Genomic DNA, 17,244 nt, shown 5'->3' with positions numbered 1-17,244 from the left:
TGCAAGAGGTTCTGAGCTTCAAAGTGAAATCTTTTCCTAAATTTTTAGTTAGGAAATAAAAGGTTTTTATCACCTGCTCTGAAGTCTTTGGTGCCTGCCTGTGCTGTTCTTTGGGCTTGGCAAACTGAAATTCGCACCTGAAGAGGTGCCAAAACGCAGAGCACTTGAAAATTTGATTTTTTAGGAAACCATCGAAGATCCATTACAAAATATAATATTTAAAACGAGCAGTAGGAGAAGTGATCTTGCTCTTGTGGGCTTTGGCTGCCCCTGGATCCCCTGGAAGTGTCCAAGGCCAGACTGGACTGGGCTTGGAGCATCCTGGGCTAGTGGAAGGTGTCCCTGCCCATGGCAGGGGGTGGCACTGGGTGATATTAAATGTTCCTTCCAAACCAAACCACTCTGTGATTCTGTGGCTCTACGAAGAAACCATGGAAGTGTTAAAGGAATTTGATGCAAAAAGCTTAAATTGGGGAAGGTTCTTAGAAAGGGGAAGTCAAGCTCTGGAAGACAAACCTGTTTTGGGGAACTACTCGTGGCACCAAACGCGAGATGGCACAGGGGAATTTTGGGGGGAGTTTGAAGGAAGTGACAAGTGAATCCAGGCATTTTGCTGAGCAAGAAGGTGTGGTCTGAATGCTGATGGAACCTGAGAATGTGTTATAAAACAGAGGTTTGTTGAGGCAGTGGAAGAGATGAGCAGCAAAGCGCCTGTGGCGGGACCCACCCAGTCAGTGATAACCACGGGATTATAAGGGATTCCCTGGCTCCAGGGAACTCCAGGGACATTTGGAGTTCTGCTCACCTGGCAGCAAGACCAGATCATGCCAATGCCTTTGGAATGTGGTAAGAGAGAGATCTGTGCATCCCCTTGGCTCTGCCAGCAATATGGAGGTTTGGGAGAACCCCCCTTGCTTTTCTAAATTCCTTCTCCAGGAGGAGTCTGGGGGCAGTTGGATCCAGCCTTAGTGACAGACCTGGACAATAGTTTATGTCTCAGGGTTTATAGAGGTGTAATTGGTCCTTTATACAACTTTGTCCCTCAGGATTAAGGATGGCAAACCAGATATATTTGTATGATTAATATAAATCCTGTATTTCAGTTGATGGTGATGATGGTTAGACTAAAGGACTTGAATCAGAGCTATCTGCTACACACTATAAATGGTTCTAACTGCTATTTTTTATTAAATCAATGAAAGCTAGCTAATAATTAAAATTTTCAGCCTGGAGAAGAGAAGGCTCCGGGGAGACCTTAAAGACCCCTTCCAGTGCCTAAAAGGGGCTTAACAGAAAGCTGGAGAGGGACTTTCCATAAAGGCAGGGCTAGATGACATATTTTGTTGACAAATACCTGGTGAGGCAGGTTTTTGGACCTTCCCTGCCCTCCTGCTGTGTGTTCTCTGGCCACTTGTACCAGAGAGCCCCAGCTGCTTGACCAGCAGCTGTTAATTCTTGGGCTATCTCCAACCAGGTTATCCCTGGTGGAGCACCCCTTCTTCTAGGTCTGGGGGTTGCCTTTAGCATAAACTTTTAGTGCATCAGGCAGGCCTTGGATTAAGACTGGAAATCTCTGTGGATCCGCCTCGTGTTCCACTGGGGAATTTCGTTGTGGGTCTAATAATTTTGTGTGCGTTAATTGGAGATGTGTGGTTTTTTGTACACTTTTTACAATGTGGCCAGTTGTGGGTGTTTTAATCGTGTGAGGATCTCCCCTTTCTCTGGGGTCTAACCCTCCTCCTGCCCAGTAGGCAGCTCTTTGGGTCAGGGACCACAGGGCTTGGTTATCCTCTGGATAACTTTGCTTAAGCTCTTCCAGTTCCCCGGAGGGGTACAGGGATTTGTTATCATCCACCGGTCTAGGATATTTTAAATTGATGTCCCGAAGTTCACAATTTTTCATTTCTAGTGCCTTTTTAAGCCTTTTATTTTTTTTCTTCCTCATCTTGCAGGACTGATCGAAATAACAAATTAATTTCCCTCTCCCCCCAACTGCCTCACGCTCAGCAGTTAAACTGCAAGTGTTCTTTTTCTAATTGCTCCTGTAATGCCTTCATTGACTCTTGAAGAGGTCTTATCACTTCACCTGTAGATTTCTGAATAGCCTCTTTTTCTAGCTGGTCCTGCAAAGCTCTCATTGAGTCTTAGAAAGATCTTATCACCTCACTTACAGATTTCTGAATAGCCAGTCTTTCCTTTCACACTGTTCTAAGGACAACGCCTAAAACAGCACCTACAAAAAGTAGTCCTAAACCAAGGACAGACAGCAGGAGGGAATAATCCCCACATAACTCACCCTGGGGTGTCATTCCTTTTGACTCAGTCACTAACCCAGGTTAATGTCTTTCTCCCCCTTAACCCTCTGAGGGCCAGCTTGACTCTCCCCTGGAAAACCTTTCAACAGGCCCAGGTACCAGAGAACCTTTCAACAGGTCCAGCCTACACCAGGAAACCTTTCAACAGGTCCAGCCTACACCAGGAAACCTTTCAGCAGGTCTGATGTGCCCGGGTCACACTGAGAGGAGAAAAATTCTCGCTATAATTTTACAACGAGGGGACAGTCACCATTTGACTCGCCCTCAGTATCAGTTTTGGACTACACCAATTACTCCACCACATCCAAAGGATCCTGTCCATGATGCCAAAAATGTTATGACCCACCCCAGAAAAAGGGGAGGGGGGTAACCCAGGTTCTTATCAATAATTCCCTTGGGGTGGATTAGAGTGAAACGACACGGAATAATTGGTGTCTGAAAACATACATAGGTAGGGTTTATTTTAGCAATTTTGTTTTAACGGGTATGTTAGCATTTTGAGTGTTGTCATCTGTATTATCTATCATAGGGATAATCCCCTGGGGGGGAAAATGCATAAGAGGAGAAAGGAAAGACAGGATAAGGGTAAGGGAAAGAAAAGCTGAGGGTGGAAAGATGTCTGTAGGCACTGCCCACGGGGTTCAGCGATGGAACTTGGTAGTTGCAGCTTCCATGTCTGTCAGTTGAAGTGGTGGCCTTGATCCATTGAGGGTGAAGGAGGGAAGCCCCCACACTCCAAGAAGTTATGAGTTATTATATCCATGGACAGTGTCCCAGGCCATGCCATGAGCCTCCATCTGTGTCAGATCTGTGTCCAGTTCTGGGCCCCTCAGCTCAGGAAGGACATGGAGGGGCTGGAGCAGGTCCAGAGGAGAGCAACGAGGCTGGGGAAGGGACTGGAGCACAAGTGCTGTGAGGAGAGGCTGAGGGAGCTGGGGGGGCTCAGCCTGGAGAAGAGGAGGCTCAGGGGAGACCTCCTCACTCTCTGCAACTCCCTGACAGGAGGGGGGAGCCAGGGGGGGTTGGTCTCTTTCCCCAGGCAACCATCAGCAAGACAAGAGGGCTGGGTCTGCAGCTGTGCCAGGGGAGGGTTAGGTTGGATATTAGGAAGAATTTCTTTGCAGAGAGGGTGCTCAGCCATTGGAATGGGCTGCCCAGGGAAGGGGTGGATTCTCCGTCCCTGGAGGTGTTTAAGGACAGACTGGATGTGGCATCAGTGCCATGGGCTGGGAACCACGGCGGGGTTGGATCAAGGGTTGGACTGGATGATCTCGGAGGTCCCTTCCAACCCAGCTGATTCCATGATTCTATGATCTCCTGGGTCTGGGTTGATTTTCCCTGAGGAGTCTGGCAAAAGGGTTTTTCCCACCTTTCAGGATTATCAGAGAGGCAGGGATGGGCTTCGATGGGCCATCAGAGGTCTAATGCAGAAGCCCTGCAGAAGCCTGCAAAAGTCCCTTGGCAATCCTAGGATGCATAAATCAGGAACCGTTCCAGTCTCTGACAGCAGGTAGTGGTGGGACAGGGGGGGATTGGCCTCGAGCTGGAGCAGGGCAGGGTTGGGTTGGATATTAGGAATAAATTCTTCCCTGTGTGGATGGTGATGCCCCAGAACAGGTCGCCCAGAGAGGCTGGAGGAGGGGCAGCGTGGCAGAAGGGATGGCTGGATTTTGGAGGAACTGGGGAGGGAAGAGGGATCATAAAAGGCAGGATGTTGGGAGAGAACCGACAACTCCTGGCTCAAGAAGAGATCAGAGGTCTGTGAGATGCGTTCAGTGTAGTGATTTCATCAAACTCCTGCGCGTTCCGTGTTTGGTTTTCTTTTTTTTTTTTTTTTACTTTCATTGCTTTATTTTCATTTTCTGTTTTTCCTTTCTCCTCCCCGTCGTTATGGGGAACAAAACACTTGATTTGAAGGGAGGAGTCAGGCTCCCAGGGACTGGCTGATCCCAGTCTGCTGCGGGTGGGAAGGAACAACTTTTTTTTTTTTTCTTTGCCTTTGTTCACTTAAAGGAGTTCACTTGCAGGAGTTTTAATGGAAGGGAACTTAATGTCACATTATCCTGTTTTAAAGTTACTGCTTTTTTTAACTCATTTTTCAGTTTATTTGGTACTTTCTGTCTTCATGACGTGTCTTTTTGAGCATGTGTATATTTTTGTCAAGTATCTCTGGTCCCTCCTAATGGAAAGTTCTAGTGAAAGTAATACAACTAATATTTTTAAATGTTTATGGGGTAAGTAAATCATGTTTGCTGTTGAATTGATATATCTCCTTAAGTGTTTTAGCTGTAAGTCATCAGGATTTGCTTGTTACCTTTTATTTAGAAGTTTTTCACTTAAAGTAGGATTTAAGTTGGGTGGTCTGTGGGAAGAGTTGTTTCTGTGGGAAATGTTTCTGAAATAATTTTAGCTGAATGGCATTTAAAATCAGACCATTCAAGGAAAAAATAGGGTTGATTAATTTCTTCTTTTGATGGTGAGATGGTTTCTTTTACCTCCACGAAGATTTTGTTGTGAATGATAGATTGGTTCCTTATGTATAATGAAGAAAAAAGTGATAAATCTCTATCTCTGAATGGTTAAATGATGATATGCTGGAAGTGTTTCCTGGCTTGCAAAAGGATTATTGTTTTCCATCTTTTAAATATCTCTATTATGAGGAATTTCTGGTGATTATTAGTGTAGCTTTGGAGTTTTAGTGTGTCTGAACTGTTTCAACAGACACCTCTTGGAGAAACGGTTCACAGACTTAAGTCTGGACATGTTCAGTCTTTGTGAGCCTCGAGTTTTGCTCTGATTCATTGAAATTTTATGTCATTAAGTTGTTTTTAATGAGCAATGACTACTGGCACGAGGTATTTAAGTGTGCATACATTTGATTTAACTTGAGGAATGGTTGTGTGAGACATCCCTCTGGCTGGAGGGAGGTCCCTCAAATGGGTGGATTTGTGCTTTTCCACGGTGTCTTCCAGGATTTTGCACCTAATGGTATAAAATACTTCTCTGAGGATCATAAAATAAGCATTTTTTTTTGAAGCGTAGACGGTCGCTAAAACTTCATGTGTAAAATTAATAACTCCTTTTTTCACGTTGGAGTTTCTGGTAGTTCGGCAGAAGCCTAATAATGAATCAAGCAAGATTTAAGGGTTTAGGGAGCTGCACCTCCTTTTTGGGTTCCAGGGCTTGAAAAGCTTCAATCCAGACTGGTATCTGTGTGGCTGGGTCCAATATGAGGAATATATGAAATCGAAATTAAAATGAAATAAAATTTAGCTGTGTTAATTTAGCTACGTTAAGTGTGACTTTGCAAAATGTAAAACTGCTTAAAAGTTTCTGCCCAAACTGTGGGCAAATTAAGATAAAAATAGCTCAGGGAACAGGGAAGGCTTTTTTAGCACGTAGAGAGGGGTGGGGAACCTAAAACTGCTTGAAATGATAAAACCCCATAATGGTAAGAATAGGAGGTAAAACTCAGTGTCTATTTAGATAAGGCAGACTGCAAAAAGAGCGTGTGTACAGATAATTTTAAACTTGCTACTTTCAAGCTGTATAAAAAGCTGTGGTATTCCTTTGCTCGGTGGAGTGCACTGGGGGAAAACATCTGCCCCTTTTGCATTCCCTTTTGCATTGTAATTATTACAATAATTACATTATTGTAATAAAAGTGCTTTTCAGATTGTTCAAAGGTTTCTTTTGAATCAGAGCTGCACCTCATTTTTGGGTTCCAGGGCTTGAAAAGCTTCAGTCCAGACTGCTGTCTGTGTGGCTGTGTCCAATATGAGGAATATATGTGCGTGTTTTCTCACTGTTGGGACTTAAAAAGTTGTTGAAAATGAAAAACCTTCTTGACTCAATCAGGAGCACATTCAGTGCCTGAGGTGTGGGGTTTGAATTCCGTGGGAAAGAGTGGAGAGAGGATTTTGCAGTTGCTGGTGTGGCTTCCTGGGTGTGACCATCACAATAAAGAATTAAGCCCTGTTTTCTACCTTGTTGCTCAGGAACTGTTTGCTCAGGAGCTGTTCAGTGACAGCGTTGAATCCCCGAAGCTGTGAAGTGTAAATTCGGTTTCAAGTCTTGTGTAAATTCGGTGTCAGGTCTTGGATGTGAAGTTCCAGGGTTGGAAATGGAGCTGCATCACGAGATCGCCCCTTTCTTGTCCTTGGGATCCAGGATTTCCAAATGTATTTCCATATATTTGCATTCCTGAGATTGGCAGGGGTTGGACTTGACTTCAGCTCTGGAGTTTTGAAGTTGCAAACTTCTTCCTGCAGAATTCCCCCGGTGGAACTTGAACTTCCACCAGGGATCTGTTATTCCCTGCGAAAATTTTGATTTCTGACTAATAAGGACTAATATCAACTCTAGTTCTGTAGAACAGGCTGATTTCTTTAGCCTGGAGTTTAATACTTATAATATAATATTGTGCAGTCAGATCAGATCTTGCAGAACTTTAAGATTCTTCTGTTTGTTTGAAATATCTTTCCCCTTTATGGGATTAATAAAATCCTACACTATTTAACAAAAATATCAGATTCATAGGATAATACTCAGGGGTGGCTTTTTGAAAAACTTGTTGGTTGTCTCAGTTTTCGATATTGTAAATTTTTAACATCTGTTTATAAAGGAAAATGTGAGTTCCAAGTGCTTTTTTTTTTTATATATTTCAAGTGATGATCATCTTGTTTAAAATCCTTTTTTCTCGTTACAGACCAAAGTCATCAAAACAAACGAAAGCAAAAACCCAAACCTGGTGACTCTGAAAAAATGAGGTAAAAAAATACTATTTATTTTGAAATTTTTGATTACTTTGAGTTATTTTATGTAGCACTTAGAAAGGACTTAATGTCCCTTGGACTTGCTGCTTTTTCTGTGTTTTTTTTACATACTGGTATCTGGGTGAAGTTCCCAAAATTCCAGTTTTCACAAAGAACCGGAGTTATAACTTGAAAATTAAATATATTCCCTAGCTGAGTTGAATTTTAGTCAATGAATGACTTTTACTTAGTCTTTAAGTTGTTTGCAACTTGAATTTTTCACTTAATTCAATAATTTCCCTTAAATCAATATCTAATTTCAAGCACATAAATACCCCTTGTAGGACATGCTGAATGTAAATGAGTGTGTTTGATGGTTTAGGGCCAAAATTAAATTAGTTGAGATAAGAAGCACTATAGATTTTTGTGGGTAAAATTTATGCTTCCACCTGTTAGGAGATTTAAAACAGGAGTTTTGGCAAAAGAAATCCATATTTCCAGTGATACTGGGGCCAAGGGGGAGCTGTGACTGCACTTTCTTCTTTTCTGCTTCTCCAGCTGGAGGTTTTTGGTTGTGTTTAGGGTGGTTATAAACACTTGGGGGTACAGCAGAACAAGGTGTTTACTTTGAAATAGGAAAATTTCCATTAAATGGTAATTTTTCAAGGCAGATTTCGCAGGTGGAAGAGTCCAAGCCTTTAGGAAAGGTTGGAGCTGAACCTGATTATTCCCAATCTTAATCTTAAGTGTGACCACAAATTCAGCTGCTTTTTAATCTGTGTTTATTACAGTACAATCCTGTTGTTTTCCCATAACTTTTGGAATGCCCCTTTAGCCAGGACAATGGAAACTTTGTCACTTTGTCATTTTTATTTCACTGAACTGGATTTCTCCTTTCACTTGAAGGGGGGGGAAATGTTATAATTTATTTTGGAACAAATCCTTCTTAAAGCAGCTGAACCATCTCCAAAATTACTTCTCTCTTGGGGAAGATGAGCAGACCTGTAAAAATCACGCTGTTGCTTGATAATAAGTTTATATTTAAAGGATGTTTATAAACTCTTGATTCCATTGTCCTGTTTTTTGTAGGGATCACCTTGAGTTGAAGAGAGAGTCTAAAGCCATGGAAGATAAAGGCCTCTGTGCTGTGCCACAGGTAACTGAAAATTCAGTGGGATATGGCCTTAAATGTGAATTATTTGGTGCCTTTTAGTAACACTGTGAAAAATCTCGGTTTATTCCTAAATTTAAGACTTTGTGCTGAGCATGACTTTGATCAGGAGGCAAAAATTCTGTGGTTACACTGATTTATTGCTGTCTTGTTGCTTCTCCTCCTGTAATCAGTGTAACAAAACTCAGTCTAGTCGTAGACTAGCTAAGCTAAAACCACGAGTTTACAACTCCCCTGTATGTTAATTTGTAAGAAAAAGGACAAAAATGACTGGGAATGGCTCAGGGATTTATGATACCCCTCCCAAAGCTCTGACTGAAAACAGGTTTTCTTGTGTTTGATAAATATGTTTGGAAATAATCAGGGAACATTTTGTTGGGTGGCTGTTTGAAACACGGTGCAATTCATATTTTGAGTGAGAATTTTCCTCCTCTGGTCCTACCAGCTGCCAAAATTATTGGAAGGAAATCGTGGGAATGCACATAATTAATCATTTGATATCTGTTAGTTTTGGGGGTGTAGACACCAAAAATCTCTACTCTGATTAATTACCTCACAAGACAAAACTGAATTCAGGAGAAGGTTCAAGTTCTGCCTGCACTAAGACCTTTTATTTCCTTCAAAATACCTATTTTTGTTTTGCCAGTGCATTACAAGTATCAAAAGGAGCGTTTTAATTGGCTTAATCAGCTTCTAATGTGGTGTAGCTTAACATCAAATTAATATAATTTGTCCTGTTTTATGACTGCATGCTCTTAACAGCATTAACTCAGTAGTTCTAGGAAATTAAAAATAAGTGTTAATTATTTAGTGTCCCTGCTGGAAATCCCTGCAGACTCCAGGAAATATCAATAGTGAAAACAAAATAACAAAATCACTCTGAAACCTTCTAGCAATGAACAGATTAACTGAGCTGGACAGAAAGTGTAGCAGAAGGAAACAGTTCTCAGGTTTTCCAAAGACGTTTGTGCACAAAATGGAGTGTAAAAGTGAGGAAAAAGCAGAAGTCTGGGTTGTGGTTTTGGGGTTCTTTTAACGTGTAAGCAAAATTAAAACGGTGCTTGAACTGAACTTGAAGCTTTGTGGAGAGAAAAGGATCTAAACTTAGAAGAAAAACTGTTTTTTTTTTTTTTTAATGGGATTAGCAGCAGTAGGTCCGTGGAAATCTAGAGATTTTAGAAGTAAAATTAAATATTTTGTAAAAGCAGTGCTCTAACAGTGGAATTGTGGTAAAACTGTAGGAAGTGGAGAATTTCCAGTTGTCTCTTGGATAAGTATTTTAGCAAATTGCTTGCTTTGACAAAAGAAAAAAAAACAAGGGAAATACTGTTTTCCTTTGGACTTACTGCCTTCCTAAATATTCCAGATGGATTTCAATACAGAAGATGTAAAAAACCCCAGGAACAAGGGATTTACAGCCTCCCTGGAGGAGTGTCCCAGTGATAAACCCATCCTTCTACCCACGTTGAGAGCTTTAGGTGCTGCAGAACGTGAGGTAAACTGGGAGAAATGATAATAATTGACCAGAATAATTCGAATTTGTGCATTCAGCAGCCCGTTTCCCCTCTCTTCTCCCCACCAAAATAGTGTTTGTTGTCGAGTTGTTGGCTGCAGGGCCAAGTGTTTCACTGATGATTGTGCCAAGGAGCTGAGAAATGAGAATAGAATTAAAATGAGAACAGAATTAGATGAAAACAGAATTAAAATGAAAAGAAAATTAAAATGAAAACAGTATTAAGATGAAAACAGAATTAAAATGAAAACAGAATTAAAATGAAAACAGAATTAAAATGAAAACAGAGTAGCACAGGGTGTATTTTTGGTGATCTTCAGCCTAAATGTGCATTTCTAAACACGACCTGAAAATATTTACTGACGTAATGTGCTTTTAAAAAGTTTAAAAAAAAATGGAAAACGTGGTTTTCTTGTGGATTTACTGTCTCCCCAGGTATTCCAGGTGGATTTTAATGCCTTGCCAGAAGGTGTTACATCCCTTGCTCGTGATGGTTGCACAGCCCTGATGGACCAGCAGTGTCACAGTGCAGAACAAGCCTTCTCACAGCTGCTCAGCATTCTGTATACTTCAGAATTTAGGGTAAACTCAGAGGAATAACTTGGTTTTTTTAGAGTAATTTTATTTAGAGTAATTATTTTAAGTAAGTTTAGATATTCAACACCCTGCTTCATTCTTTCCTTCCCTCAAAATTGTCTTTATTATTGAGTAGACCCCCCAGTAATTACATAGGATGTGTTTTTGATAATGTTCAACATAAGTGTGCATTTCTAGATGCAATGTAAAAAATACTTACCAAAATTGTATTTGTTTTTAGAGTATCATAAAGTACATTGACCAAATACTCTCGTTTTATAAAAAACCACAGTCTGTTGGTGGTTGGACTTGATGATCTTAAAGGTCTTTTCCAGCCTAAATAATTCTGTGATTGTCAGATTAACCTTTATCCTTAATGATGTAGGGTGAAAGTGATTTTTATTCTTCAAGTTGGATAACTCTTTGATGGCAAATACTGTGAAATTTGGTGTCTGTGTATCTATATCCAATCAGATAGTGACCCAATTGTCATCCTGGATTTCTTTAAATTAATATATAACAGTTTGCACAACGTTTTTGTTTGTGCTGCCACTATAATTTGACTTTTTTTTTTTTTTTTTTTTTTTTTGCAGTGTCTGAATATTCATAAAATTAATTATACCATAATCATCTATGGACATGCCACTGCCCTCCTGGGAATAGGACAACCTGAGGTAGGACACGACGCCTGGTTTTATCTATTTTATATTGAAATAGTGCTTTTATTTCGACCTCTAGCTCAGGCAGCTGCCCATCCATTTTTATCTCTTCCTAAGAGACAGAAAATGGGTGGGGAAGGAAACCTGGTGACACAATTTGGAATTGTATACTGGGACCAGATCCTTAATGACTTTGGATAAATTAAGCTACCAAATAAAATGTCTTTTTTTAAGCTTTCAAATGAGATTCTGGTGTTAAGAAAGTAATTATTATATATATATTACATTATATATATACATATTATTACATATAATATATATATAATTACATTATATTGTTATATATTATTATAATATATATATAATTCATATATGACTATTAAAATTGTTTTTTTTCTTCTACTTTGCAATGTGGATCTGCACCAGTGTTTTTAAGTCAAACATTCAGCTCCTAAAACAGGAGGCAGAGTTTGCTTTTTTTGTTCTGGAGAACACCAAAATACTTTGCTGTTTTCCAGAACCAAAGGCAAACTCTGGATTTGTTTTGGTTTGTTGTTTTGTTTTGTTTTGTTTTGTTTTCAAGTTGGTTTGGGGTTTTCTTCCTGCAGTGTTTTATAATATTCAGTGTCTTAAAATGAATTTAAAAACCAATTTAAAAGCCATTTAATTTCATTCTTTCAGAGGGGGTCTGTGTTTACAGAATAAGTTTCTTTTTTTTTTTAAAAAAGGGGAAGCTTTTTCTGTGATCATAAGATTGTGTAATTCCATTTACTGTTCATAAGACTAATCAAAGAATAGGGCACCCTGACCCACTGTAATGGGGAAAAAAAAAAAAGAGAGGAAAAGTGGAAAACTTATGGAAAAGCACCGTTTATTTGTGTCTTACATTTCTTTTGAAGGCATTGGCAAAAGCTGAAGACCAGTTTAAGAAAATAATTGAAGAATACCCAGAAGAAAGATGCTTTTGTTTGGCACACTATGGAATTGGGAGGGTTTACCTCAGGCAAAACAGGTTGGTGTGATGGAAAACTTCAAGATTTGGTAGGAGAAAAAAAAATCCTTTCCTTTGAGGAACGAGGCGTGGTGGGGTTTTAATTATTCTGTGTCAATCAGTGAATTCCTCCATCAGGCTGATTTAGTGTCAATCACTGAATTCATCCATCAGGATGATTTATTACAATTTGGAGTTTGGTTTATTACAACTTGGAGTTTGTTCCTGCTGAGGAACTCAAGGAAGCTGCAGAATAATTCAGCGGATTTGAGGGAACAGGGATAGGACTGACCAGCTCATCCCTGCAGTGGTGGTGGTGGGAGGGGAGAACTCTGTGGGAGAAGAACAAAAACCTTTGTGTTCTTGTGGAAAAAAATGTAGTGTAAAGAAATCTTAACTTATCTGAGGCCTGGGGAGGCCGGAGAGTGACCTTGGGCTGAGATAAGGGGCTGCCCCAGTGAGTCACCGCATTCCCTGGCACAGATAACAGGGATGTTTTCCTGTTTTCCTGAGCCAAAACACCAGAGGGAGGTGAGGGGGAGTGTGAGGTGCAGAAACAGGGACAGTAACAAACTCGAGAGCTGCTTCAACCCACGTATTCCTGGTGGGGTTTCTTCCCAGCATCCCCAAACCGGGAATCCCAGCTGTCGTGGTGCAGCTCCGCGTGGCGATTGCTGTGTGTAAAGCTTGGGTTGTGATTTTTGGTGCTTCACCGCTGCTCTGTGCGATCAAAATCCACCAGAAAGCTTGTGGTGGGGTGAGAGACCTTCATCCAGCTCTGCTCCCGCTCCCCCTCCTCAGCAGGAGGTGGAAAAGCTCCGGGATTGAGATAAAGGCAGGGAGATGATCACTTGCTAATGAGCCACAGGCAAAGCAGACTCAACGTGGGGCAAAACAACTTGTTGTCCCTTAAAATAGAGTTGAATGGTGGGGAAAAAATGTAGAACTACTAAAATCACCTTTCTCCTACCCCTCCTTTATCCCAGGCCCGACTTCACTCCCTCATTCCCTCCTCCTTCCCTGAGCAGCCCAGAGGGATGGGCCATGGGGGAGCTTTTTTCCCCTTACTCCCCACAGCCCTGCAGTGTGTTTTGTCCTTCCTTATCCCTGTTTTCCCTGAGGTGCTTTGCCTGAGGGGCTCTGATTTTCCCTGAGGTGGATTTGTTGTATCCAGCTGGATCTGGGGCAGCCCTGGCTTCTCCTCAGGGAATGGTCCCCACCTCCCTGCCCAGCTTTGCCATATAAAGCCAGTATAATGCCAAATTAAGTAAGTTTTGATATTAAACCTTAACCCCTCCTCATGTGGAACATCTCAAAGCACTGGGCAGAGTGGGTTGGATGCTGAGAGGGGTTTCCTGCTTCCCACTGTTGGGTGCAGTCTGTGTTCCAGGAGCTGTCTGCATCCCAATCCCATGGTTGTGGCTCTTCTTTCCTTGGCAGTTTTGACCCAAAAAGTTGCCTGCACAGGTGACAACACCTCTGGCCACCCAGCCTCCCCCAGGCAGGGCTGCTCCCATGTCTGCACTGCCTGAACTCAGGGAGAACCCCTCCCTGGCTGAGCAGGGTTGAAGGTCACTCCTGTGCACACACACACACAGGTCCTCACTCTGCATTCCCAAGCACTCCCACATTCATGGATCCCTGGAATGTCAGCACAGGCTCTCATGGATGCTGAGCCCTTTACCTGTCTCACAGCTTGAATCTTTTATCCCAGGGAGTCCTTAAACAGGGAATTTAATGAACCAGGTGTTCTCTCACCCCACATACTCTCCCTTGCCGCTGTTTGCTGCTCGGATGATAAAATGAATCATCAGAGACTGTGTAGAAGTTGCTCACAGAGGATCTGAACACTCTGTGCCTGTTTCCAACTCCAGATTTGCTCATGCACTCGATCAGTTCCTGAGATCAAAGCTGATGATTGATTTGAAGATTGTCCCGGGGGTGTTGACGTGGCCGGCGACAACTCGGGTCATCGAGGAGACTCAGACAGAGAGTTTGCAGGTGTGTTTAACCTCCTCCTCCTCCTCCTCCTTTTCCTCCTCCCTGCCTCCCACTGCCCACATCCAAGACAGATGGGGGTGAAATGGAAATGTGGGAAGCATCCCATTAACAGCATAAGGGCAGGAGCTCTGGGTCAGGCTCTGTGCTTGGGGATTTCTGTGGAATATGGTTCTGATCTGCTCCAAGTATTTCCTGATTTCTTCAGGGAAGAATTTCCTCGTGGAGAGGCAGGGAGGTGGTGGAGTGCCCATCCCTGGAGGTGTCCAAGGAAGGCCTGGACGTGGCACTCAGTGCTCTGGGCTGGGGGACAAGGTGGGGATGGGGCACAGGGTGGAGTCTGGTCTTGGAGATCTTTTCCAGCCTCGATGATCCTGTGATGATGGATGAACTCCTTCATTGCACATCACCAAACTTCTAAGTTGTGAATGCACAACACAGTGCCGGAGAGAGCTGGATAAAAATTGGAATTGGCAAAGATGTGAAGTGGAAAATGGCAGCAGTGGGGCCGTGTTGAAAACCAGACAGGGGGCTTTGACTGTGTCGTTTTTGGTTGAGGCAAAACTCCCCCTTTGACTTGAAAATTGTGCCTTGTGGATGTGGCACCAGGAGGGGCAGGAGCTGCCCTGCAGGGAGGCACTTTGGCCCAGGAGAACTTTGGAGGTTGTTCAGTGTCTGAGCTTGGCTGGACCTGTTTAGTTTTGGGTGGAAGCAGCAGTTCTGTTGTTTCCTAAACAAAAACCGACCCGAGGATTTCTCAGAGACCCCCCCTCAGAAATCTGATCACAGTGGTCTGGGACCTCTGGAGAGCATAATGCAAATATCTGGCAGGGTTTGCTAGAGGTCTGTTTGTTTTTAATGGTGTTTTATTACTCTGGACTCAATGCTAGCACTGTGGCACTTGCACTGACTACATAAATCCACTTCACATAAATCTGACTTTCCCTCAGAGAATATTCTGGGAGAGACCTCCTTGGCTCTACAGAGCTGTCCCTGGGATTGTACTTGATCCTGTAACCCAGATCCCGGGTGAGACATACTCTGGGAAGCTTCAGAGATGAGCAAGACACTCCTTTTTTATCGTATTATCTCAGTTAATCTGGCTCTTCTTTTTGGCAGTGGGACACTTCCTGCAGTTGGGATTGCTCAGGGTGCAAAACACGGGGCCAAGATAAACCTGCATTTTTTTTTTTATATGAGTACTCAGCTGACAGCACTTCAAACAAGCTCGGGAATATTTTGGCCATAAAAGGACAATTTTATGTCTTTCCACTTAGAAAAGAGTTGTTCCTCTGGTATTAGTCAGCTGCTTTTCCGAGGGAGCTTCGTGTCTGGCTGCAGAATTCCCCAGGAGCCTGTAAGTACACTCTGAGTTTTCCCTGATTTCCATGCAGTTTGCCTCACATCCCTTTTGTGTTTTTTTTTCTCAGATGGCTTTAAGGAATTGTATTGAGCAGTGCAAGTTCCCTCCAGAACCAGATGCTGTCTGTCGGTATCAGCAGTGCCACGGCCACTCCAAAATCCAAATATTTTTTACAGACCCAGACTTTAAGGTAAATTTTGAGGGCAGAGGTGAATTTAAAAGGGTTTGAGGAGTAAAACTTCACGCTTGCACGGTTTCTGTCCCCTTCCATGTTCCCTGCTGTTAAGCTGAGGTGTTTATTTCTGTTATGCTTTTCCTTAAAAACGTTAAATTTGTCCCATTTCTCGTTGTTAGGGTTTTATACGTGTTATTTGCTGTCAGCAGTGCAGGGTGGAGTTTCATATGAGCTGCTGGAAAAAGTTGAAAACAACAAGCTACAGTGATAAAAATGATAAGGTAGGAGCTTTGGCAGGCCACAGGCATCTTTAATCAAGTTTATATTATTGATATTATATTTTATTTATATTATACTTAACATAATTTTATAAACCACAGTATCAGCAGCCTGTGTGAAACGAAGGGAAATCAGGCAACATATACAGTAATAAATGCATAAATACATATTCTGAAAATTGAATTTTTTTTTCGTGTGAAGTTGGAGGAGGGGCTTTGGGAATAACAGGGACGTGCCACAGAAATTCCTGAATTTTTTTATTCCATTTTTTTTTTTTTTTTAATTACCTCCAATTAAGAAACTGTGATTTGTGTAAGAGCACAGCTGGTGTTTGTGGATTTAAATCTCTTTGGTTTGTGTGTTTTCTCCCACAGGATTTCCTTAAGGAATTGTGTTTTACTCCCGATTGTAAAGGCCTTATTTCAAAAATAATTATTTTCAGTTCTTCTGGTGCAGTAAAATGTGAAGTAAGTATGTTCATATTTTACATGAAAGTAATCTTAAAAATGTTAAGGAGATAAAGTGAAGATGAGAATTTAACTGCACAAAAAAAATTAAGTTGTGCTGTCTTAACTGTGGGATCTGAGCATTATTTAGGAATATCAGTTCCCTTTGTTACCTTCCAACCTCTCTTTCCTGCTGATTAAGGTGCTCCATCCCAACTTACAGCAGTAAAAGATAATTTTAGTTAGACCTTCAGGAGGTTTATTTAGGCTTCCTTTTCTCTTTTGTAGTATTTTTACTGTTTTCCAAATGCTTCTGGGGTTTGGGTGCAGCCACGTTGGCCTTGTAAACCCAAATTTAATTAATTTCTCATCCCTTCTTTCGGTAGTTTGAACTAAAAATCACAAAACCCAAGGGACCACCAAGGGCCTCTATTAAACAGAAATGTTCAAGGTAAGGTCTCTGCTGTTTTAAATCAATTTGAGAACAAACCAGTGCTCTCTAGGACTGATTTTTGTGCCTTTTTGAGAGTTGCTAAAAGAACACCAATCCTTTGGAAAGACTGTTCTTGGCCTTTTGATAAACTAGAAAGGCTGGTAAAGTACATTATGATGCAATTATAAAGGCATTTAAATTGTCCCACAGAATTTACTGCCTCAGCAACTTTGTGTAAATGCTTAAAAAGTGTAAATAAAAAACCTTTATATAATGTTGTTCCTTCAGTTATTGATGCACGTCCCTTTGATATAACTGAGTTTTTGGGTCAGGTAAGGTTGTAAGTGATGCTGGGAGGAGAAACAAAATCAACTTTTAAAAATGAAAGAAAAATTTAAAAATCAATGAAAAATTGAAAAATTCAAAATTTAAATTTTAAACATTTAAAGAACTCCAATGTTGGGTTCCAAAAACGCTGAGTTCTAAATTAAGAAAAGAAAGGATAATACTGAAGTTAGGAAAAAAAAAGGATAATACTGAAATTAGGAAAAAAAAGGATAATACTGAAATT

The 17,244-nt window shown here is 41.4% G+C and overlaps 1 protein-coding gene across 1 annotated transcript in view; it reads left to right on the top strand.

Moving 5' to 3' along the window:
• Positions 1 to 17,244, top strand: part of TTC3 (tetratricopeptide repeat domain 3) — a 51,408-nt gene that overhangs the window by 13,783 nt on the left and 20,381 nt on the right. Inside the window, exons 16-27 of the mRNA XM_039387317.1 lie at positions 7,024 to 7,084; positions 8,159 to 8,225; positions 9,607 to 9,735; positions 10,189 to 10,335; positions 10,923 to 11,003; positions 11,888 to 12,000; positions 13,854 to 13,980; positions 15,408 to 15,530; positions 15,695 to 15,796; positions 16,169 to 16,261; positions 16,627 to 16,691; positions 16,924 to 17,005. Of these exons, the coding sequence (XP_039243251.1) occupies positions 7,024 to 7,084; positions 8,159 to 8,225; positions 9,607 to 9,735; positions 10,189 to 10,335; positions 10,923 to 11,003; positions 11,888 to 12,000; positions 13,854 to 13,980; positions 15,408 to 15,530; positions 15,695 to 15,796; positions 16,169 to 16,261; positions 16,627 to 16,691; positions 16,924 to 17,005 (1,190 nt within the window). The remainder of the gene's footprint in view (positions 1 to 7,023; positions 7,085 to 8,158; positions 8,226 to 9,606; positions 9,736 to 10,188; positions 10,336 to 10,922; positions 11,004 to 11,887; positions 12,001 to 13,853; positions 13,981 to 15,407; positions 15,531 to 15,694; positions 15,797 to 16,168; positions 16,262 to 16,626; positions 16,692 to 16,923; positions 17,006 to 17,244) is intronic.

This window comes from Pipra filicauda, unplaced genomic scaffold (assembly GCF_003945595.2).
Source record: "Pipra filicauda isolate LSUMZ 115617 unplaced genomic scaffold, ASM394559v2 scaffold552_size545530_pilon, whole genome shotgun sequence".
Taxonomy (NCBI): domain Eukaryota; kingdom Metazoa; phylum Chordata; class Aves; order Passeriformes; family Pipridae; genus Pipra; species Pipra filicauda.
The sequence above is the reverse complement of the archived record's forward strand: the minus strand, read 5'-3'. Positions and strand labels throughout refer to the sequence as shown.